Source organism: Eleginops maclovinus, chromosome 12 (genome assembly GCF_036324505.1).
Source record: "Eleginops maclovinus isolate JMC-PN-2008 ecotype Puerto Natales chromosome 12, JC_Emac_rtc_rv5, whole genome shotgun sequence".
Lineage (NCBI taxonomy): Eukaryota > Metazoa > Chordata > Actinopteri > Perciformes > Eleginopidae > Eleginops > Eleginops maclovinus.
Window position 1 is genome coordinate 29705223 of NC_086360.1, and position 24535 is coordinate 29729757.

The window sequence follows — 24535 nt, forward strand, 5'->3', positions numbered from 1 at the left end:
CTGGATTTGTCTGTTGTTCTGAATATTGCCGACTGAATGACCTCAGTTTTGTCTTTGTTTATTGGGAGAAAGTTCTGACTCGTCCAGGCATTGAATTTAATTGGAGCCTAGTCTGCTGCTGAAATGGTGAATGTGTGTGTCGTCTGCGTAGCTATGGTAACTTATTTTTATTATCTGAGCCAGTGGTAGCATGTGGATGTTAGAGAAGAGGCCCCAAGATGGAGCCTTGAGGAACCCCACATGTCATATATTTGAACTCAGGTGTGTAGCTGCCTATAAAAACAAAGTGTTTCCTGTCCTTTAAGTAGGGTTCAAACCAACTCAGAACTGTTGCAGAAAGTCCCGCCCAGTTGTCCAGTCGGCCTAGTAATATGTTGTGTGAAATGCCGGCTGAGATCTAATAATGCTGACACTGAGACTCTGCCATGTTTGTTTTTAAGAGGTTGTCATTGAAGAGCTAACTGGAGCAGTCTCAGTGCTGTGGTGCGGTCCAAAGCCTCACTGGAACACATCGAAACAGCTTTATTAGTTAGTGGAGGAGAAAGGAAGTTGTCTGATTATCAAGAAGCTTTATTGTAGTTATCAGAGTGAATATAATCTGCTTCATCATTAGTCCTGTTGCTATGGGCCTGTGTGCTGGACTGCAGGAGGCTGGTTACATGCAGCTGAGCCGAGCAGACAGACAGACAGACAGACAGTCAGACAGACAGACAGACAGAGGTAGGTTGGACAAACAAACTTTGGGCAGAGAGGTAGACAGGTGGTCAGGTAGTGAGGTAGGGGAACAGATCTCATGGAAGGAGGTATAAAGAAAACGTGGCATTGAAAGATCAGCTTCATGTCTGGGGATTTCAAGCATTCTCAGAATTCAACGCACCATTCGTTGCACACGGAGCAGTTGAAACATGAGGTGGATAAATCAAAGTCACTTCTTCAGGGTCAGACAGGGAGGCAGTTCGGGTTACATCCACAAGAGAGCAGCACTACCCCTCACCCATCAGCCGTCTCGAGCAACATCTGCTATCAGCCAGAGACAAACAGCTGGCGTCTGATTCATACTCCATTCTGTGATACCAGGCTGAGAGGTAAGACAGGTAGTGACAGACAGACAGACAGACAGACAGACAGACAGACAGACAGACAGACAGACAGACAGACAGACAGACAGACAGACAGACAGACAGACAGACAGACAGACAGACAGACAGGCAGGCAGGCAGGCAGACAGACAGACAGACAGAGAGACAGACACGTGTGGGGACAGGTAGCTATTGTGTTTTGTACATACAGGTAGGCAGATGCAATAGAAAGCTTATTGGCTATTTTCCAGAGGCTCCGCCCCCCTCTCTTCTGTGTCGGCCAATCCCCTGTGAGGAGGGGCGGGCTCTGCAGGCTGAGGTGAGGGGTGTGAAGAGGAGGAGGAGGAGGAAGAGGAGGAGAGGGGGGGGTCTGGAGGGGGTTCAGTCTGTATCCTCCCCACCCCGTCTGCATCTCTGCCCATCAGCGCTTCCTCCACCTGACTCCCCCCCCCTCCCTCACCAGACCCGGCAAACTGCAGGTGAGGCAGCAGGGCGGCTGGCGCCTCCCTCTCCCCGCCTTCCAGGTAGGAGAGCTGCCGGAGGTCCAGCTCCATGGAGACCACCTCTCCCCCCTGACCTCCCCCCCTCCTGGCCCTGCGGGGGTGGGGGGAGCTGGGGAGGCTGTCGGGGAGGAGAGACTGGATCTTTGGGAGCCATCGTTTACGAACCCGCCGGGCGTTAGTGCACATGTCCGCCGCGATGACGTTCATCTCACTCTCCTTAAAGTGAGGGGCGAAGTTCTGACAGTACACTGGGGGGGAAACTACGTCTCAATATTTTCAACATACAGTAAAAAGGTGTGTGTGTAGTGTGTGTGTGTGTGTGTGTGTGTGTGTGTGTGAGTGTGTGTGTGTGTGTGTGTGTGTGTGTGTGTGTGTGTGTGTGTGTGTGTGTGTGTGTGTGTGTGTGAGTGTTAGTGTGTGTGTGTGTGTGTGAGTGTGTGTGTGTGTGTGTGAGTGTTAGTGTGTGTGTGTGTGTGAGTGTGTGTGTGTGTGTGTGTGTGTGTGTGTGTGTGAGTGTGTGTGTGTGTGTGTGTGTGTGTGAGTGTTAGTGTGTGTGTGTGTGTGTGTGTTTGCGTGAGTATGTGTGTATGCGTGTGTGTGTGTGTGTTTGTATGCGTGTGTGTGTGTGTTAGTGTGTGTGTGTGTGTGTGTGTTTGCGTGAGTATGTGTGTGTGTGTGTGTGTGTGTGTGTTTGTGTGTTTGCGTGTGTGTTTGCGTGAGTATGTGTGTGTGTATGTGTGTATGCGTGTGTGTGTGTGTTTGTATGCGTGTGTGTGTTTGTGTTTGTATGCGTGTGTGTGTGTGTGTTTGTATGCGTGTGTGTGTGTGTGTTTGTATGCGTGTGTGTGTGTGTGTGTTTGTATGCGTGTGTGTGTGTGTTTGTATGCGTGTGTGTGTTTGTGTTTGTATGCGTGTGTGTGTTTGCCTCACGTTTCACAGTGTTTAAGACCCGGTTGTCCAGTGGTTTTCGGCTCGGATCATTGGTGGAGGAGCGGATTCCTGTCCCGCAGCTATTGGCCAGAGTGTTTCTATGGAAACATAACAAGCCAATCATCACTCAGCATCCCCACATCCCCTACACTCTGCGCCTCCTCGTTGTCGCGGACGCAGCGGTACGAAGCAAAAGGATTCAAGCACACACACTGAGCATCTCTTTCTATAACTCATATCTGAATATAAATCCCCCCGCACGCCCCGCCCTCATCATCAACCAAAGCTTTATGGTTATTAGATTACTCAATATTAAAGGTCTATGTTGATACAAGGCTGCTGCTGTGCTCCTCCGAGTCTGAGTTGTGGTTTGCATGTCACCGTTTGGATTTCCCGCTTGACAGAATGACCTTAATGACCAGGCGCAGCTCTGAATTAAGTCTGAGGGTTCCCAGCTCAAACAAAGCAGATTTGGTCTCGAGATTAACTGATGTTTGTTAATGTGAACTTTCTGTATCTTTTCCTAATTACTCAAGCTAACGTCATGAAGCAACCAACGTCTGAATCCAGGCAGCGTAGCTATGCTACAGCTGATCAACGGGTGATAATGGATTGGTCCGGTAAATTAACTTGTGTATTTTAACAAACTTTCCAAGGACCAAGGCCGACTCATGGCCGACTCAAGGACTGGCTATCTATAACTGAAGCCAAAGTTAGACAGCGAGCTTAGCTTAGCATCGGATGCTACGTAGCATTAGCTGCAAGAGGCAGAGGGACGCCGATTTTACCTCCTGAGCGTCGATGTGCCATCGGTTTAGGAGCTATAAAAATACATAATTTCTGACAATTCTGACAGGCAGTAGGATAATATTGAGATGGAAACGTGTGGGTTTGAACCGTTGTTGTTTGGTGCTTTTATTACCGGTAGTTTAAATTCCCCATTTCTAAACATGTTATGCTAGCAGTTTTGCTCACTGTTTTTATGCTAAGCTAGGCTAACTCTCCTCAGACTCACCTGTCGAAGAAGGTAGCCAGCAGCCTCCGGAGCAGCACCTTGTGTTTGACTCCGGCACACAGGTGACAGTTCATCAGCTGCCCTCGAGTCATGAACACACCTGAACCTGCACCGCACACACACACACACACACACACACACACACACACACACACACACACACACACACACACACACACACACACACACACACACACACACACACACACACACACACACACACTCTGATATCAGTCCCTCTCAATTGTACATTTCTGTTGATCATAGCGTTGTTTTCACCTGGTGGCATTTACAGCTTGCCAGAACATTTTAGGAGAATACTGAAATGTTCTGATGGATAACAGCCAGGTTTGAATAAATATGGAGGTCATTGGGCAGTAGAGTTCTCACTGGACAAATAACACAGACCACCAGGTGTCTGTCCTACCTGCCACCAGCTCCACCTTCTCGCCAGGGTCTCCCTCGGTGTAGAGCGACGGGTGGCAGCGGTACCCGATCTGACTGATCAGACTGGCCGGCAGTGCCATGTTGTCCCGACCAACTAGCACGCAGGGCCGCCGCTCGTTAGCCAATGGGAGAGACAGCATCTCCATCTTCTCCTGGACTGAACCAATGAAAGTGGAGGGGTGTTTGAAAAGATTAAACAAAGACAAGCTAGCCTTGAAGCTCATAGAGAACTGTAGGAATGAGTCCTTGACCCTGACATGAGTCAGCATTATGAGTCCTAATTCCTGACATGATTCAGCATTATGAGTCCTGAACCCTGACATGACTCAGCATTATGAGTCCTGAACCCTGACATGACTCAGCATTATGAGTCCTGAACCCTGACATGACTCAGCATTATGAGTCCTGAACCCTGACATGACTCAGCATTATGAGTCCTAGTCCCTGACATGACTCAGCATTATGAGTCCTAGTCCCTGACATGACTCAGCATTATGAGTCCTAATCCCTGACATGACTCAGCATTATGAGTCCTAATCCCTGACATGACTCAGCATTATGAGTCCTAATCCCTGACATGACTCAGCATTATGAGTCCTAGTCCCTGACATGACTCAGCATTATGAGTCCTAATCCCTGACATGACTCAGCATTATGAGTCCTAATCCCTGACATGACTCAGCATTATGAGTCCTAATCCCTGACATGACTCAGCATTATGAGTCCTAGTCCCTGACATGACTCAGCATTATGAGGCCTAATCCCTGACATGACTCAGCATTATGAGTCCTAATCCCTGACATGACTCAGCATTATGAGTCCTAGTCCCTGACATGACTCAGCATTATGAGTCCTAATCCCTGACATGACTCAGCATTATGAGTCCTAGTCCCTGACATGACTCAGCATTATGAGTCCTAGTCCCTGACATGACTCAGCATTATGAGTTCTAATCCCTGACATGACTCAGCATTATGAGTCCTAATCCCTGACATGACTCAGCATTATGAGTGCTGAACCCTGACATAAGTCAGCATTATGAGTTTCCCCCGATTCGTACTTGTAATGTTTTCTATCTACAGCCAATCAGATGTCTCCTCCATTCTAAGCCAATCACACGAGCGCGCTCCCACGAGGGTATGATTTCTTGTGTTTGTGACGTAGCGCTTCATATACGCATTTGCGCTGTCCGGAGCTGACAGGTCCACTTCAACATGGCGACTAGCACAAGTGATAAGTGTATGAAGGATTCAATGTGCTTTAGGTATGAAGTATTGTTACGTTAGTGATGTGTCACTGTTAGCATGGAAGTAATATGGATAGCATGTAATGCTAGCGTTTGCTGGCAAGTTAGCTATAATGCCAAAAGACTACCTAGGATCCATCCACCCATCCATCCACCCACCCATCCACCCATCCGCCCATCCACCCATCCATCCATCCATCCATCCATCCATCCATCCATCCATCCATCCATCCATCCATCCATCCATCCATCCATCCATCCACCCATCCATCCAACTCCAAGCCATCCTTCATCCAACTCACGAGGGCCATCCATAACCAACCCATCCATCCATCCATCCACCCATCCACCCATCCATCCATCCATCATCCACCCAACATCCACCCATCCCATCCATCCATCCACCCACCCATCATCATTCATCCATCCACCCATACATCCCACCCATCCATCCATCCACCCATCCATCCACCCATCCATCCCATCCATCCACCCATCCCATCCCATCCATCCATCCATCCATCCTTCCACCCCATCCAGCCATCATCCATTCCACCTGATCGCCCACACTGGTACCTGAGAGCACTTCACTGAGTCCCACTTCACTGTAGGATTTCTGCCTTCTGCCGACTTTGTCACATTTACATTGACGTTGATTGTTTGAAACCGTATGTTCTAATGGTTCAGCCTTTTTGCACGGGTTACATTGAATTACTTTATTTTCTGAAGAAAACAATAAAAATAATACCCCGTCATTTTATCCCTTATTTAGACCCTTATCACTAGACTTGTGTTAGTCGCCATGTTGAAGTTGAGAAACGTTGCTAACAAGAGTCTAGAAGAGGTTCCTAAAGGTCAGAGACAGGACCCCGTCATCGCTGCATCGCTCTATGAACTTCAGCACTGGATTGTACCATTTTGTGACTTACTGTAGGGGTTTCCAGGATGTCCGTAGATGTGTTGATAGAGTCCGGAGTGGACGGTGTTCCCGTAGTAATCCTCCTCCAGGTCCTCCTCGGTGGGGGGGTGAGAGGGTGGGGAGTCTGTGGGTAGGCTGGAGCCTCCTGGACTGCAGCGCCCCCCGCTGGCCAGAAGGTAGGACTGCAGCCCCGGGACCAAACCTCCACCTGCCCCCAGGTAACAAAGGGCACTGCTCCGGGAGGAGTGGTCCCCCAGTGGGTCTCCTCTGAGGACACATCGGGAAAACACATAAAACTCCACCACCTGCTCACCTGGCATCCTCACATCATTGCCCACCCCCCTCCTCACCTGGCCTCCTCTCCGGTCCTCACTGTCCCCCCCTCCTCAGCAGGAGGTGTGTCGGCCCTCTCCTGTTTGATGCGACTGACGGCAAGGAGAAGGTCCCCGGGGCTGAGGGCTGGCTGCTCCTGCAGGCGGGGAGCACCCTGCTGCTCTTCCTGCAGGGGAGGGGCGTCGAACCCAGCGAGTTCGTCTGCTGAAGTGGTCTGTGGGAAGCACTTTGTTAGAAAAAGTGCTGGGGAGATATTCTGTTTTTGTAACGTAGCTAACCTAGTCATTTCAGATAGACTGACAAACACCTCCAGTTATGAGATCCCCCAGGGCTAAGTCACTCCCTGCAGCTAACCCACCTGAGAGTCAGGGCAGAGGGGCGAGGAGGAGGCCTTCATCATCATCAGCTCCATGCCTCGCTCCACAATGTTCTGGATCTGCAGGTACCCGGCCGTGTACATCAGCACCAGCTGCTCGCTGGCCGCCATGCTGAGGCGGCCGGTGTAGCAGAAGGAGAGGATCTGCTGGAAACACGTGGGCGTGACGGAGGACGGCAGCTCGAACACGGCCAGGGAGGAGGAGGAGGAGGAGGAGGAGGAGTCGGAGCTGAACAGGTCTCTGAAGTAGAGCGAGGACGCAGCGAGGACAGCACGGTGGGCCTTGAAATCCTGACCCTGCACGAGGACGGAGACGTCGCAGTAGTGACCGAGCAGACGCTGCTCGTTCAGGCTGCCCAGCACACTGCTGCCGAAGTCCGGGATCTCCACCTGCAGGAAACACATTGAGACATTGACACACATGGAGCCAGGTATTCTCTGCTTATGAGAATGAAATGTCCAAATTGACTAACCCTAACCCTTTTTATATTTGTGTTTTAGGTTCAAGTATATGTTGTCTTGTCGAGTCAATCAGCACCGCCTTCAGATGGAAATAAACTACGGTTGCTAACAAATCCTACCTTACTGCTATAGAAAAACCCTAACCTGCTGGTCACTGATTGGCTGAGGTCCCCCCTCACCCCAGCTGGTCCCGTTCTGTTTGTCTGCACCAACATCTGTAGTATTGATATAAACCTCTGGATACTGTGAGTGCCGTCCAAAGTTCTCAGTGGTTTTATTTTAGTCTAAAATGGAGCACAAACCCAATGTGAGGGGGTTTAATAAAGTGTTCTGATTCTAAGTAAAGACCACTCTAGGTTCTCTTGCTTTTTATGTGCTGCAGGTGAATCAGTGTTTGGTACTGATGTCCAGTAATCCTTCTGACCTGTAGCAACCCCTCCGACATGGCGGACGCCGCCGGTCCAGAGGACGGGACAGGATGTGGTGGAGAGTGGGAGACGGTCCGGTGAGTTTAGGTGTCAGGGATCCTGCAGAAAGCACCGGCAAAACTCTTCACATCCATGTTGTTTGTTCGGAGAGGTCAGAGGTCAGACTGTGGACCCTCAGGTTGGAGGTCAGCACGTCACAGAAACAGCTGGAGGAGGAAGAACCGGAGGGGTCAGAGGTCATCCACTTTAGAAGAGCCTTGATCTTATCCCCAAGAGGAAATGCAGGCGTTCACTCAGCTGCGAATATACACAGTACAACACACCCACAGACAGACAGACAGACAGACAGACAGACACTCACTCACACGCACACACACACACACACACACACACACATCTGCTAAACAGAGAGCTCTGAGCAAACAGGCTGCTCCCAACAACAGAATGAAGGCATTTCTTCAGAGCATCTGGGGGACGCTTCTAACCCTAAAGGTGTTTCTATACCGCTGGGACCCAGGACCAAGGGCCAGACCCAGGACTCAGAGCCAGGACCAGGGGCGAGACCCAGGACCAGCTGGAGGGATTACAGCTCCACACTGAGAGTTCCTTGAATCCCCCAGTTAGAGCTGGTTGATGTGGGGGAAAGGGAGGTCTGCTGCCCTCTGCTGGAACTGCTTCCTCTGTGATCCGACTCCGGAAAAGCTGTCTCGACCCGTTTCAGTTATCTGACAGAAGAGGTGGAAGATGAACGTGGTATCACTTCTTCACTCTGCTGGTAAACTGATCTATTGTTAAGAAGCATCAGATCAGCGGATCCTGCAGTGTCCAATCAGAGACTGGTACACAGGGAGGGGGCGGGGCGAGCGGCTGACATCCTGTTGGCCATGAAGTGTTGACTCTTTTTGATCACTCAGTAAAAAAGTAACGTTCATATTTCTGCCTGTGATTAATATAGAGCTGAACGTTCCAAACATAGCTCCTGGAAAGTTACGGAATAAGTTTTAAAACGCTGAATAAGCACCGTAACTTTCAGGATATGCATCTCTCACGATTGGTTGTTCCCGTGAACGGCCGAATGTTGTGTCACGGTAAAAATTCCTGCAAGGCATTGTGGGATAGCATTTTCTCCTTTCCTTTCCTCAAGGAAGGTCCACTGTTTCCTAAAGGAGGATATAAAGGAAGTAATGAAGGTCCTTTCTTATCATCTAGAGAATCAGCACTGATCATGGCTGCAGCTCGGAGACTTCAGGTCAGCTTCCTGAGAGGCTGCACGGAAGCTACCATTGACTCGAAGACAAACCCAGATACCCGTCTGCCCTTTCTCCTCTCTTTGAACATGCAGTATAGGCCAGTTCATCCATTTAGCATGTCTCCACTTAAGGAAATTCTAAGTCCATCCATCTTCCACAGCCGGTTCCGGCCCCAGACCTCCTGTTCCCTGCCCACATCAACCAGCCCTAAGTGGGGGATTCCTAGCCCAATGTGGAGATGTAATCCCTCCATCTGGTCCTGGATTTGCCCTTGGGTCTCCTCCCAGCTCAAATCAAACCAGTGTAGATTTATCAACGCCCGCTTCTGCATGACGAAAGCGTGATGCAGCGTCACCTCGGAGTGTTCATCTCCAATCTGAAGCTGGAGTCGCTCCATGGAGACTCTTTCTCAGAGCGAAACGCTGGAGCTAGAGACCTAAGGCTTTCAGTGCTGGTGACAGGGCTCTTACACGTCCACCACGTTACTGCAGGAGTGGTTACATCTAAACTTGGTTAGAAAAACTCCCCATGACTGACCTCACTTTGCCAGCATTTCCAAGCGCATTGCAAAAGATAAAACACACTTAAGGCAATAAGATATGGTACAAGAACCAATAAATACAGTTAAACAGAAGACAAGAGAAAAACCCAGAAGCGTTACTCCAGCTGTTCCCTGCAGGCATGCTGCCATGATATGAATATTTGATTTAATGAAGGAGAGCGGTCTTCTGTGTGGATAAACGGCTGAGAGCCTCTGGGAGTTTGTTCCTCCGCTCAGTGGTGCATGCAGACAAAAGGGCATTCTTTTTTGGGCCAATGAAGTCACAGACAGACACCAAAGTTATAGTGCTGCCGTTTGGCCACTACGAACATTTACTTCCACGTCCGGTGCACTTCCTGGCAGCCCAGTGCTAACGCTGTATAATGTCCCAGACCTCCTCCCTCAGGGGGAACTGCAGCTTCAGACAGGATGCAGATATAGAAACACAAAAACACTCATGCAGAAACATCTGCAGCAGCTCTGCCTCAGAGTGAGTCTGCCTCAGAGTGAGTCTGCCTCAGAGTGAGTCTGCCTCAGAGTGAGTCTGTCTCAGAGTGAGTCTGCCTCAGAGTGAGTCTGCCTCAGAGTGAGTCTGCCTCAGAGTGAGTCTGTCTCAGAGTGAGTCTGCCTCAGAGTGAGTCTGTCACTGCCTCAGAGTGAGTCTGCCTCAGAGTGAGTCTGTCACTGCCTCAGAGTGAGTCTGTCTCAGAGTGAGTCTGTCTCAGAGTGAGTCTGCCTCAGAGTGAGTCTGTCTCAGAGTGAGTCTGCCTCAGAGTGAGTCTGCCTCAGAGTGAGTCTGCCTCAGGGTGAGTCTGCCTCAGAGTGAGTCTGCCTCAGAGTGAGTCTGCCTCAGAGTGAGTCTGTCTCAGAGTGAGTCTGCCTCAGAGTGAGTCTGTCTCAGAGTGAGTCTGTCTCAGAGTGAGTCTGCCTCAGAGTGAGTCTGCCTCAGAGTGAGTCTGTCTCAGAGTGAGTCTGTCTCAGAGTGAGTCTGCCTCAGAGTGAGTCTGCCTCAGAGTGAGTCTGTCTCAGAAGAATGTCTTAGAATAAGATCAGAAAACATTTCAGGTAAACAACAACAGAGAAAACAGAAGGAAGAGTAGGAGGAGGAGGAGGAGGAGGAGAACCCCCTGTTGTTTACTACAGTGGGGCAAAAAAGTATTTAGTCAGCCACCAATTGTGCAAAATCTCCCATTTAAAAAGATGAGAGAGGTCTGTAATTTTTATCATAGGTATACCTCAACTATGAGAGACAGAATGAGAAAAGAAAATCCAGGAAATCACATTGTAGGATTTTTAATGAATTAATTGGTAAATTCCTCTGTAAAATAAGTATTTGGTCACCTACAAACAAGCAAGATTTCTGGCTCTCACAGACCTGTAACTTCTTCTTTAAGAGGCTCCTCTGTCCTCCACTCGTTACCTGTATTAATGGCACCTTTTTGAACTCGTTATCAGTATAAAAGACACCTGTCCACAACCTCAAACAGTCATACTCCAAACTCCACTATGGCCAAGACCAAAGAGCTGTCAAAGGAGACCAGAGACAAAATTGTAGACCTGCACCAGGCTGGGAAAACTGAATCTGCAATAGGTAAGCAGCTTGGTGAGAAGAAATCAACTGTGGGAACAATTATTAGAAAATGGAAGACATACAAGACCACCGCTAATCTCCATCGATCTGGGGCTCCACGCAAGATCTCACCCCGTGGGGTCAAAATGATCACAAGAACGGTGAGCAAAAATCCCAGAACCACACGGGGGGACCTAGTGAATGACCTGCAGAGAGCTGGGACCAAAGTAACAGAGGCTACCATCAGTAACACACTACGCCGCCAGGGACTTAAATCCTGCAGTTCCAGACGTGTCCCCCTGCTTAAGCCAGTACATGTCCAGGCCCGTCTGAAGTTTGCTAGAGGGCATTTGGATGATCCAGAAGAGGATTGGGAGAATGTCATATGGTCAGATGAAACCAAAGTAGAACTTTTTGGTAAAAACTCAACTCGTCGTGTTTGGAGGAGAAAGAATGCAGAGTTGCATCCAAAGAACACCATACCTACTGTGAAGCATGGGGGTGGAAACATCATGCTTTGGGGCTGTTTTTCTGCAAAGGGACCAGGACGACTGATCCGTGTAAAGGAAAGAATGAATGGGGCCATGTATCGTGAGATTTTGAGTGAAAACCTCCTTCCATCAGCAAGGGCACTGAAGATGAAGCGTGGCTGGGTCTTTCAGCCTGACAATGATCCCAAACACACCGCCAGGGCAACGAAGGAGTGGCTTCGTAAGAAGCATTTCAAGGTCCTGGAGTGGCCTAGCCAGTCTCCAGATCTCAACCCCATAGAAAATCTCTGGAGGGAGTTGAAAGTCTGTGTTGCACAGCGACAGCCCCAAAACATCACTGCTTTAGAGGAGATCTGCATGGAGGAATAGGCCAAAATACCAGCAACAGTGTGTGAAAACCTTGTGAAGACTTACAGAAAACGTTTGACCTCTGTCATTGCCAACAAAGGGTATATAACAAAGTATTGAGATGAACTTTTGTTATTGACCAAATACTTATTTTCCACAATCATTTGAAATAAATTCTTTAAAAATCCTACAATGTGATTTCCTGGATTTTTTTCTCTCATTTTGTCTCTCATTGTTGAGGTATACCTATGATAAAAATTACAGGCCTCTCTCATCTTTTTAAATGGGAGAACTTGCACAATTGGTGGCTGACTAAATACTTTTTTGCCCCACTGTAAGTGTGTGACACACCAGGAGGATCAGCTGAGAAGAGTCCTCTAAAACTGCATTAACCCCCCCCCCCGACAGACAGACCGACAGGCAGACCGACAGGCAGGCAGGCAGGCAGACAGACAGACAGGCAGGCAGGCAGGCAGGCAGACAGACAGACAGGCAGACAGACAGACAGAAAGGCAAGCAGAAAGACAGTTCTTCACCTCCTCTCTCCTCCATGCAGCAGGAAGGCAGTCTTCTTCTTCTTCTTCTTCTTCTTCTTCTTCTTCTTCTTCTTCTTCTTCTTCTTCTTCTCCTCCTCCTCCTCAGCTCAGTCAATGCATCGTCTGCTGTGATACAGGAGGGAGAGGAGGAGGAGGGGGGGAGGCAGAGACACAGCAGACAGCAGAGGAGGAGGAGGAGTCATCTGAGGACAGCGAGGGAGCTAATGCGGCTAACTGCCCTGCAGAGGACGAGAGAGAGAGAGCATCTATAGACACACTGCAATATTAATACACACACACACACACACACACACGCACGCACGCACACACACACACACACACACAGTCTGTGTGTGTGTGTGTGTGGCATGACTTGGCCAAATGCACAGCTCTGCATTGCGGTGCTGAGGCTGAGTACATAGTGTGCACACTGCGACTGTGCCAGGCTCACACACGCACACGCACACACGCACATGCAGAGTCACACACGAATGGATGGATGGACAGACAGGCAGACAGGCAGACAGACAGACAGCAGGCTGAGGGCCAAATGTCACTTGATCCACTGTTCCACTTTAATGAGGTTGTGCTGATTGTATCTTCGCTGCTGACTGCACACGGTTATTGCTCTCCCTCAGTTTATGGTAGTTTGATTCGACCTCCCACTTTGTACTGCAACTGTAGCACAGCAATTTCCCTCGGGATAAATAAAGCGTCTTGAATCAACACCACAGGAAACAGGGTGTGGGTTTTCACAATAAAAGCCTGCGGTTATTCAGACTGAGAATTCCTTCATTTGTCATTTACAGCAGCAGAATGTACACCGGATGATTCAACACAACAACAACAACAACAACACATCAGTATACAAAGTGAGGACCAGCCTCGCCATCAGCTGCGATGTCAGCGCCTCCGGCCGGTAGCTGTTGCGGGACTGCACTGTCTGTAGATCAGGGGTTGATACACAGACTCTGTAGACCAGGGGTTGATACACAGTCTGTAGATCAGGGGTTGATACACAGACTCTGTAGACCAGGGGTTGATACACAGTCTGTAGATCAGGGGTTGATACAGAGACTGTCTGTAGATCAGGGGTTGATACAGAGACTGTCTGTAGATCAGGGTTGATACACAGACTGTCTGTAGACCAGGGGTTGATACACAGTCTGTAAATCAGGGGTTGATACAGACTGTCTGTAGATCAGGGGTTGATACACAGACTGTCTGTAGATCAGGGGTTGATACAGAGACTGTCTGTAGATCAGGGGTTGATACACACACTGTCTGTAGATCAGGGGTTGATACACACAGTTTGTAGACCAGGGGTTGATACACAGACTGTCTGTAGATCAGGGGTTGATACACAGACTGTCTGTGGATCAGGGGTTGATACACAGAAGATCAGGGGTTGATAAACAGACTGTCTGTAGACCAGGGGTTGATACACAGACTGTCTTTAGACCAGGGGCTGATACACAGAGTGTCTGTAGACCAGGGGTTGATACACAGACTGTCTGTAGATCAGGGGTTGATACACAGACTGTCTGTAGATCAGGGGTTGGTACACAGACTGTCTGTAGATCAGGAGTTTGTACCCAGACTCTCTGTAGACCAGGGGTTTATACACAGACTGTCTGTAGACCAGGGGTTGATACACAGACTGTCTGTAGATCAGGGGTTGATACACAGAAGATCAGGGGTTGAAACACAGACTGTCTGTAGATCAGGGGTTGATACACAGATCAGGGGTTGATACACAGATTGTCTGTAGATCAGGGGTTGATACACAGATCAGGGGTTGATACACAGACTGTCTGTAGACCAGGGGTTGATACACAGACTGTCTGTAGATCAGGGGTTGGTACACAGACTGTCTGTAGACCAGGGGTTGATACACAGACTGTCTGTAGACCAGGGGTTGATACACAGACTGTCTGTAGATCAGGGGTTGAAACACAGACTGTCTGTAGATCAGGGGTTGATACACAGATCAGGGGTTGATACACAGATTGTCTGTAGATCAGGGGTTGATACACAGATCAGGGGTTGATGCACAGACTGTCTGTAGACCAGGGGTTGATACACAGACTGTCTGTAGATCAGGGGTTGGTACACAGACTGTCTGTAGACCAGGGGTTGATACACAGACTGTCTGTAGATCAGGGGTTGGTACACAGACTGTCTGTAGATCAGGGGTTGATAAACAGACTGTCTGTAGATCAGGGGTTGATACACAGACTGTCTGTAGACCAGGGGTTGATACACAGACTGTCTGTAGATCAGGGGTTGGTACACAGACTGTCTGTAGACTAGGGGTTGGTACAAAGACTGTCTGTAGACCAGGGGTTGATACACAGACTGTCTGTAGACCAGGGGTTGATACACAGACTGTCTGTAGATCAGGGGTTGGTACACAGACTGTCTGTAGACCAGGGGTTGATACACAGACTGTCTGTAGATCAGGGGTTGGTACACAGACTGTCTGTAGACCAGGGGTTGATACACAGAAGATCAGGGGTTGAAACACAGACTGTCTGTAGATCAGGGGTTGATACACAGATCAGGGGTTGATACACAGACTGTCTGTAGACCAGGGGTTGAAACACAGACTGTCTGTAGATCAGGGGTTGATACACAGATCAGGGGTTGAAACACAGATTGTCTGTAGATCAGGGGTTGATACACAGATCAGGGGTTGATACACAGACTGTCTGTAGACCATGGGTTGATACACAGACTGTCTGTAGATCAGGGGTTGGTACACAGACTGTCTGTAGACCAGGGGTTGATACACAGACTGTCTGTAGACCAGGGGTTGATACACAGACTGTCTGTAGATCAGGGGTTGGTACAGACTGTCTGTAGACTAGGGGTTGATACACAGACTGTCTGTAGATCAGGGGTTGGTACCCAGACTCTCTGTAGACCAGGGGTTGGTACAAAGACTGTTTGTAGACCAGGGGTTGATACACAGAAGATCAGGGGTTGAAACACAGACTGTCTGTAGATCAGGGGTTGATACACAGATCAGGGGTTGATACACAGACTGTCTGTAGACCAGGGGTTGATATACAGAAGATCAGGGGTTGAAACACAGACTGTCTGTAGATCAGGGGTTGATACACAGATCAGGGGTTGGTACACAGACTGTCTGTAGACCAGGGGTTGATACACAGAAGATCAGGGGTTGAAACACAGACTGTCTGTAGATCAGGGGTTGATACACAGATCAGGGGTTGGTACACAGACTGTCTGTAGACCAGGGGTTGATACACAGACTGTCTGTAGATCAGGGGTTGGTACACAGACTGTCTGTAGACCAGGGGTTGATACACAGACTGTCTGTAGACCAGGGGTTGATACACAGACTGTCTGTAGACCAGGGGTTGATACACAGACTGTCTGTAGATCAGGGGTTGGTACAGACTGTCTGTAGACTAGGGGTTGATACACAGACTGTCTGTAGATCAGGGGTTGGTACCCAGACTCTCTGTAGACCAGGGGTTGGTACAAAGACTGTTTGTAGACCAGGGGTTGATACACAGAAGATCAGGGGTTGAAACACAGACTGTCTGTAGATCAGGGGTTGATACACAGATCAGGGGTTGATACACAGACTGTCTGTAGACCAGGGGTTGATATACAGAAGATCAGGGGTTGAAACACAGACTGTCTGTAGATCAGGGGTTGATACACAGATCAGGGGTTGATACACAGACTGTCTGTAGACCAGGGGTTGATACACAGACTGTCTGTAGACCAGGGGTTGGTACACAGACTGTCTGTAGACCAGGGGTTGGTACACAGACTGTCTGTAGACCAGGGGTTGATACACAGACTGTCTGTAGATCAGGGGTTGGTACACAGATTGTCTGTAGATCAGGGGTTGATACACAGACTGTCTGTAGATCAGGGGTTGGTACACAGACTGTCTGTAGACCAGGGGTTGGTACACAGACTGTCTGTAGACCAGGGGTTGATACACAGACTGTCTGTAGATCAGGGGTTGGTACACAGACTGTCTGTAGACCAGGGGTTGATACACAGACTGTCTGTAGACCAGGGGTTGATACACAGAAGATCAGGGGTTGAAACACAGACTGTCTGTAGATCAGGGGTTGATACACAGACTGTCTGTAGATCAGGGGTTGATACACCGATCAGGGGTTGATACACAGACTGTCTGTAGACCAGGGGTTGATATACAGAAGATCAGGGGTTGAAACACAGACTGTCTGTAGATCAGGGGTTGATACACAGATCAGGGGTTGATACACAGACTGTCTGTAGACCAGGGGTTGATACACAGACTGTCTGTAGACCAGGGGTTGGTACACAGACTGTCTGTAGACCAGGGGTTGATACACAGACTGTCTGTAGATCAGGGGTTGGTACACAGACTGTCTGTAGACCAGGGGTTGATACACAGACTGTCTGTAGATCAGGGGTTGGTACACAGACTGTCTGTAGACCAGGGGTTGATACACAGACTGTCTGTAGATCAGGGGTTGGTACAGACTGTCTGTAGACTAGGGGTTGATACACAGACTGTCTGTAGATCAGGGGTTGGTACCCAGACTCTCTGTAGACCAGGGGTTGGTACAAAGACTGTTTGTAGACCAGGGGTTGATACACAGAAGATCAGGGGTTGAAACACAGACTGTCTGTAGATCAGGGGTTGATACACAGATCAGGGGTTGATACACAGACTGTCTGTAGACCAGGGGTTGATATACAGAAGATCAGGGGTTGAAACACAGACTGTCTGTAGATCAGGGGTTGATACACAGATCAGGGGTTGATACACAGACTGTCTGTAGACCAGGGGTTGATACACAGACTGTCTGTAGACCAGGGGTTGGTACACAGACTGTCTGTAGACCAGGGGTTGATACACAGACTGTCTGTAGATCAGGGGTTGGTACACAGACTGTCTGTAGACCAGGGGTTGATACACAGACTGTCTGTAGACCAGGGGTTGGTACACAGACTGTCTGTAGACCAGGGGTTGATACACAGACTGTCTGTAGACCAGGGGTTGATACACAGACTGTCTGTAGATCAGGGGTTGGTACACAGATTGTCTGTAGACCAGGGGTTGATACACAGACTGTCTGTAGATCAGGGGTTGGTACACAGACTGTCTGTAGACCAGGGGTTGATACACAGACTGTCTGTAGACCAGGGGTTGATACACAGAAGATCAGGGGTTGAAACACAGACTGTCTGTAGATCAGGGGCTGATACACAGACTGTCTGTAGATCAGGGGTTGATACACAGATCAGGGGTTGATACACAGACTGTCTGTAGACCAGGGGTTGATATACAGAAGATCAGGGGTTGAAACACAGACTGTCTGTAGATCAGGGGTTGATACACAGATCAGGGGTTGATACACAGACTGTCTGTAGACCAGGGGTTGATACACAGACTGTCTGTAGACCAGGGGTTGGTACACAGACTGTCTGTAGACCAGGGGTTGATACACAGACTGTCTGTAGATCAGGGGTTGGTACACAGACTGTCTGTAGACCAGGGGTTGATACACAGACTGTCTGTAGATCAGGGGTTGGTACACAGACTGTCTGTAGACCAGGGGTTGATACACAGACTGTCTGTAGATCAGGGGTTGGTACAGACTGTCTGTAGACTAGGGGTTGATACACAGACTGTCTGTAGATCAGGGGTTGGTACCCAGACTCTCTGTAGACCAGGGGTTGGTACAAAGACTGTTTGTAGACCAGGGGTTGATACACAGAAGATCAGGGGTTGAAACACAGACTGTCTGTAGATCAGGGGTTGATACACAGATCAGGGGTTGATACACAGACTGTCTGTAGACCAGGGGTTGATATACAGAAGATCAGGGGTTGAAACACAGACTGTCTGTAGATCAGGGGTTGATACACAGATCAGGGGTTGATACACAGACTGTCTGTAGACCAGGGGTTGATACACAGACTGTCTGTAGACCAGGGGTTGGTACACAGACTGTCTGTAGACCAGGGGTTGATACACAGACTGTCTGTAGATCAGGATTGGTACACAGATTGTCTGTAGACCAGGGGTTTATACACAGACTGTCTGTAGATCAGGGGTTGGTACACAGACTGTCTGTAGACCAGGGGTTGATACACAGACTGTCTGTAGACCAGGGGTTGATACACAGAAGATCAGGGGTTGAAACACAGACTGTCTGTAGATCAGGGGTTGATACACAGACTGTCTGTAGATCAGGGGTTGATACACAGATCAGGGGTTGATACACAGACTGTCTGTAGACCAGGGGTTGAAACACAGACTGTCTGTAGATCAGGGGTTGATACACAGATCAGGGGTTGATACACAGACTGTCTGTTGACCAGGGGTTGATACACAGACTGTCTGTAGATCAGGGGTTGGTACACAGACTGTCTGTAGATCAGGGGTTGATACACAGATCAGGGGTTGATACACAGACTGTCTGTAGACCAGGGGTTGATACAGACTGTCTGTAGATCAGGGGTTGGTACACAGACTGTCTGTAGACCAGGGGTTGATACACAGACTGTCTGTAGATCAGGGGTTGGTACACAGACTGTCTGTAGACCAGGGGTTGATACACAGACTGTCTGTAGATCAGGGGTTGGTACACAGACTGTCTGTAGATCAGGGGTTGATACACAGACTGTCTGTAGATCAGGGGTTGATACACAGATCAGGGGTTGATACACAGACTGTCTGTAGACCAGGGGTTGAAACACAGACTGTCTGTAGATCAGGGGTTGATACACAGATCAGGGGTTGATACACAGACTGTCTGTTGACCAGGGGTTGATACACAGACTGTCTGTAGATCAGGGGTTGATCATGTCTCTTCCTCATGCCGCTGTCATTCAGAACACGCTTTTATTGTGAAAGGGCAGATAGGAAACAACCCTGTTTGTGATTCCTACCTTAATGAGTTAGGGTCTGCTTCAGTTTGAATTTTTCTGCAGAGGGAAACCCAGCGGACAGAACCGAGACCAGAGGGAAACCCAGCAGACAGACCCGAGACCAGAGGGAAACCCAGCAGACAGACCCGAGACCAGAGGGAAACCCAGCAGACAGACCCGAGACCAGAGGGAAACCCAGCAGACAGACCCGAGACCAGAGGAAAACCCAGTGGACCGAACCGAGACCAGAGGAAAACCCAGTGGACCGAACCGAGACCAGAGGGAAACCCAGCGGACAGACCCGAGACCAGAGGGAAACCCAGCGGACAGACCCGAGACCAGAGGAAAACCCAGCGGACAGACCCGAGACCAGAGGGAAACCCAGCGGACAGACCCGAGACCAGAGGGAAACCCAGCGGACAGAATTCACCACCTGAACTTGTATGATGAGTGCATGGCGAAAAAGAACTGTGAAACATCAAGCAGCAGCGACACTTCGGCAAAACAGCCAACAATAACATCATTGTTCGCCAGTGTGACGCCTTATGAAAGAACTAGCCGAAGACACAAGGAGATTACCACTGCCGTAACGACTTACATATCGAAGGACATGGTGAGAGAGGTCAGTCCCAAACACAGAGAGGTCAGTCCCAAACACAGAGAGGTCAGTCCCAAACACAGAGAGGTCAGTCCCAAACACAGAGAGGTCAGTCCCAAACACAGAGAGGTAAGTCCCAACTCAAAGAGAGGTAAGTCCCAAACACAGAGAGGTAAGTCCCAAACACAGAGAGGTAAGTCCCAACTCAAAGAGAGGTAAGTCCCAAACACAGAGAGGTAAGTCCCAAACACAGAGAGGTAAGTCCCAACTCAAAGAGAGGTAAGTCCCAAACACAGAGAGGTAAGTCCCAACTCAAAGAGAGGTAAGTCCCAAACACAGAGAGGTAAGTTCCAAACACAGAGAGGTAAGTCCCAAACACAGAGAGGTAAGTCCCAACTCAAAGAGAGGTAAGTCCCAAACACAGAGAGGTAAGTCCCAAACACAGAGAGGTAAGTCCCAAACACAGAGAGGTAAGTCCCAACTCAAAGAGAGGTAAGTCCCAAACACAGAGAGGTAAGTCCCAAACACAGAGAGGTAAGTCCCAAACACAGAGAGGTAAGTCCCAACTCAAAGAGAGGTAAGTCCCAAACACAGAGAGGTAAGTTCCAAACACAGAGAGGTAAGTCCCAAACACAGAGAGGTAAGTCCCAAACACAGAGAGGTCAGTCCCAAACACAGAGAGGTAAGTCCCAACTCAAAGAGAGGTAAGTCCCAAACACAGAGAGGTAAGTCCCAAACACAGAGAGGTAAGTCCCAAACACAGAGAGGTCAGTCCCAAACACAGAGAGGTCAGTCCCAAACACAGAGAGGTAAGTCCCAAACACAGAGAGGTAAGTCCCAAACACAGAGAGGTCAGTCCCAAACACAGAGAGGTAAGTCCCAAACACAGAGAGGTAAGTCCCAACTCAAAGAGAGGTAAGTCCCAAACACAGAGAGGTAAGTCCCAAACACAGAGAGGTAAGTCCCAAACACAGAGAGGTAAGTCCCAACTCAAAGAGAGGTAAGTCCCAAACACAGAGAGGTAAGTCCCAAACACAGAGAGGTAAGTCCCAACTCAAAGAGAGGTAAGTCCCAAACACAGAGAGGTAAGTTCCAAACACAGAGAGGTAAGTCCCAAACACAGAGAGGTAAGTCCCAAACACAGAGAGGTAAGTCCCAAACACAGAGAGGTAAGTCCCAAACACAGAGAGGTAAGTCCCAACTCAAAAGAGAGGTAAGTCCCAACTCAAAGAGAGGTAAGTCCCAAACACAGAGAGGTAAGTCCCAAACACAGAGAGGTAAGTCCCAAACACAGAGAGGTAAGTCCCAACTCAAAGAGAGGTAAGTCCCAACTCAAAGAGAGGTAAGTCCCAAACACAGAGAGGTAAGTCCCAAACACAGAGAGGTAAGTCCCAACTCAAAGAGAGGTAAGTCCCAAACACAGAGAGGTAAGTCCCAAACACAGAGAGGTAAGTCCCAACTCAAAGAGAGGTAAGTCCCAAACACAGAGAGGTACGTCCCAAACACAGAGAGGTAAGTCCCAAACACAGAGAGGTAAGTCCCAACTCAAAGAGAGGTAAGTCCCAAACACAGAGAGGTAAGTTCCAAACACAGAGAGGTAAGTTCCAAACACAGAGAGGTAAGTCCCAAACACAGAGAGGTAAGTCCCAAACACAGAGAGGTAAGTCCCAACTCAAAGAGAGGTAAGTCCCAAACACAGAGAGGTAAGTTCCAAACACAGAGAGGTAAGTTCCAAACACAGAGGTAAGTTCCAAACACAGAGAGGTAAGTCCCAACTCAAAGAGAGGTAAGTCCCAAACACAGAGAGGTAAGTTCCAAACACAGAGAGGTAAGTTCCAAACACAGAGAGGTAAGTCCCAACTCAAAGAGAGGTAAGTCCCAAACACAGAGAGGTAAGTCCCAAACACAGAGAGGTAAGTCCCAAACACAGAGAGGTAAGTCCCAACTCAAAGAGAGGTAAGTCCCAAACACAGAGAGGTAAGTCCCAAACACAGAGAGGTAAGTCCCAACTCAAAGAGAGGTAAGTCCCAAACACAGAGAGGTAAGTTCCAAACACAGAGAGGTAAGTCCCAAACACAGAGAGGTAAGTCCCAACTCAAGAGAGGTAAGTCCCAAACACAGAGAGGTAAGTCCCAAACACAGAGAGGTAAGTCCCAAACACAGAGAGGTAAGTCCCAACTCAAAAGAGAGGTAAGTCCCAACTCAAAGAGAGGTAAGTCCCAAACACAGAGAGGTAAGTCCCAAACACAGAGAGGTAAGTCCCAAACACAGAGAGGTAAGTCCCAACTCAAAAGAGAGGTAAGTCCCAACTCAAAGAGAGGTAAGTCCCAAACACAGAGAGGTCAGTCCCAAACACAGAGAGGTAAGTCCCAAACACAGAGAGGTAAGTCCCAACTCAAAGAGAGGTAAGTCCCAAACACAGAGAGGTAAGTCCCAAACACAGAGAGGTAAGTCCCAAACACAGAGAGGTAAGTCCCAACTCAAAGAGAGGTAAGTCCCAAACACAGAGAGGTAAGTTCCAAACACAGAGAGGTAAGTTCCAAACACAGAGAGGTAAGTCCCAAACACAGAGAGGTAAGTCCCAAACACAGAGAGGTAAGTCCCAACTCAAAGAGAGGTAAGTCCCAAACACAGAGGTAAGTTCCAAACACAGAGGTAAGTTCCAAACACAGAGAGGTAAGTTCCAAACACAGAGGTAAGTTCCAAACACAGAGAGGTAAGTCCCAACTCAAAGAGAGGTAAGTCCCAAACACAGAGAGGTAAGTTCCAAACACAGAGAGGTAAGTTCCAAACACAGAGAGGTAAGTCCCAAACACAGAGAGGTAAGTCCCAAACACAGAGAGGTAAGTCCCAAACACAGAGAGGTAAGTTCCAAACACAGAGAGGTAAGTCCCAAACACAGAGAGGTAAGTCCCAAACACAGAGAGGTAAGTCCCAAACACAGAGAGGTAAGTCCCAAACACAGAGAGGTAAGTCCCAAACACAGAGAGGTAAGTCCCAACTCAATTGATTTTACCTACAAGCGACAAAGGGAGACAGCTCCAGCGCTGTAGGTCAGATTTAACCTCCTTCACCAACTTCAAAACGTTATGCTTATGAAGTGTGGGAAGACTGCAAGATATTAATGCCCAGGTACCGGAAACTAGAGGAGGCCAAATGAAAAGGCAGCCTCTCGGCCGGAATCTGTTTTGCCGCAAGATTAAGAGGGAAGCATTCGCTCTTACTGATGTTCAATTTGTATCCTGAAAAGGAACCAAACGTTTGTAAAACGTCAAGAATACCGTTAATACTGGCCATAGGGTTCGAAACATAAACCCCATTCCTATAGATACCTGTAAAAGCTGGTGAGTTTCTAAGGACGATGGAAAGTGGCTCGATTGCAATAGCAAACAGTAACGGCGACAGGGGACAGCCTTGGCGGCAACCGCGTTGTAAAGGGAGACATTTGGATTGAGTGGAGTTGGTAGTCACACTAGCTGTAGGAGCACTATATAACAACTGAATCCATGAAATATATCTTTGACCAAAACCAAACTTGTTAAGAACTGAAAATAAATAACTCCACTCGGTCAAAAGCCTTCTCCGCATCCATAGAGATGACCATTTCAGCCTCTTGTGTACTAGACTTAGACTTTATAATGTTAAGGAGGCGATGAATATTTGAGGACAACTGTCCACCCCTCATGAAGCCAGTCTGAACCACGCTCTAAGGAGTCGTTGAACATATCCAATAGCAAGGGAGACAGTTGAGCAGAGAATTTCTTTAAAAAGTCAACTGGGAAGCCGTCCGGGCCCGGTGCCCTGCCATTCTGTATTCATTTGAGACTGTCTGTAACCTCCGTTAAACTAAGTGGAGCATCTAGATTCATTTTACTGGTTTCGTTGAAAGTCCAAATGATCCAAAAATGGTTTCATTAAGATGTTGTCAGGTGGAGCCTCTGATTGGTAAAGATTAGAATAGTACGAAGGGTCTGTAACTATGGTATGGGGGGATTTGTGTAATAAAACGTGAGGCAGATTGGTGCTTCAGTTGTAACGCTAGCAGTCGGCTGGCCTTGTCCCCATATTCATAATAACTCTTTGTGCGCCTTCAAACAAACTGCTTTGTTTGTGGAAATAAGATCAAATTCAGTTTGGAGCTTGAGTCTCTCCGTCTGCAGAGCGGGACTCGGAGACAAGGGGTTCTGTCTGTCAATTTGTAGAATTGCTTCCATCAGCTCATGTTGTCTCTGTATTCGCTGCTTATGTTCCCTGGCACTGTAAGAGATCATTTCACCAAGAATTACTGCTCTACAGGTTTCCACAGGAGGGAAGGAGAAGTCGAGTCAGATTTGTTATTTAGGATAAAGAGCGTCATTTTCTCAGTCTCCAATTTGAGCGCTGTCCACTTTTAGGAAGCAATTCCAAATCTAATAAAAGGGGGGCATGGTCAGATATGATTACTGCTGAGTATTCACATAATTTCACTGAAGGAAGGAGTATTTTGTCTAAAAAATAAAAATCAATGTGGGAATATGTTTGATGAACATGGGAATAGAATGAGAACTC

The 24535-nt window shown here is 48.5% G+C and overlaps 1 protein-coding gene across 3 annotated transcripts; it reads right to left on the bottom strand.

Moving 5' to 3' along the window:
• Window positions 1–591: 591 nt before the first annotated feature.
• On the bottom strand, window positions 592–12950 carry LOC134873891 (nucleus accumbens-associated protein 2-like). Of its 3 annotated transcripts, none has more exons than XM_063897792.1 (9): window positions 12475–12950; window positions 7735–8035; window positions 6831–7238; window positions 6490–6686; window positions 6150–6406; window positions 3955–4131; window positions 3528–3633; window positions 2513–2610; window positions 592–1830 (listed from the first exon to the last, which is right to left on the bottom strand). In XM_063897792.1, the coding sequence occupies exons 2-9, from the start codon at window positions 7753–7755 to the stop codon at window positions 1313–1315; spliced, it is 1782 nt and encodes a 593-aa protein (XP_063753862.1). In that variant the 5' UTR covers window positions 7756–8035; window positions 12475–12950; the 3' UTR covers window positions 592–1312. The 3 variants fall into 3 exon arrangements, with proteins under 3 accessions (XP_063753862.1, XP_063753861.1, XP_063753863.1); XM_063897791.1 differs by having other exon boundaries at window positions 7735–7944; window positions 12475–12914; XM_063897793.1 differs by lacking the exon at window positions 7735–8035.
• Between the last annotated feature and the right edge of the window lie 11585 nt (window positions 12951–24535).

Excerpts from the sequence above, each read along its gene's own strand:
- LOC134873891 (XM_063897792.1), bottom strand. The coding sequence starts at position 7,755 with ATGTCGGAGGGGTTGCTACAG. Across the intron at positions 3,634-3,954 it reads GAAGGTGGAGCTGGTGGCAG|GTTCAGGTGTGTTCATGACT; the intron begins GTAGGACAGACA and ends TGTGCGGTGCAG. Across the intron at positions 1,831-2,512 it reads GGTCTTAAACACTGTGAAAC|TGTACTGTCAGAACTTCGCC; the intron begins GTGAGGCAAACA and ends TTTCCCCCCCAG.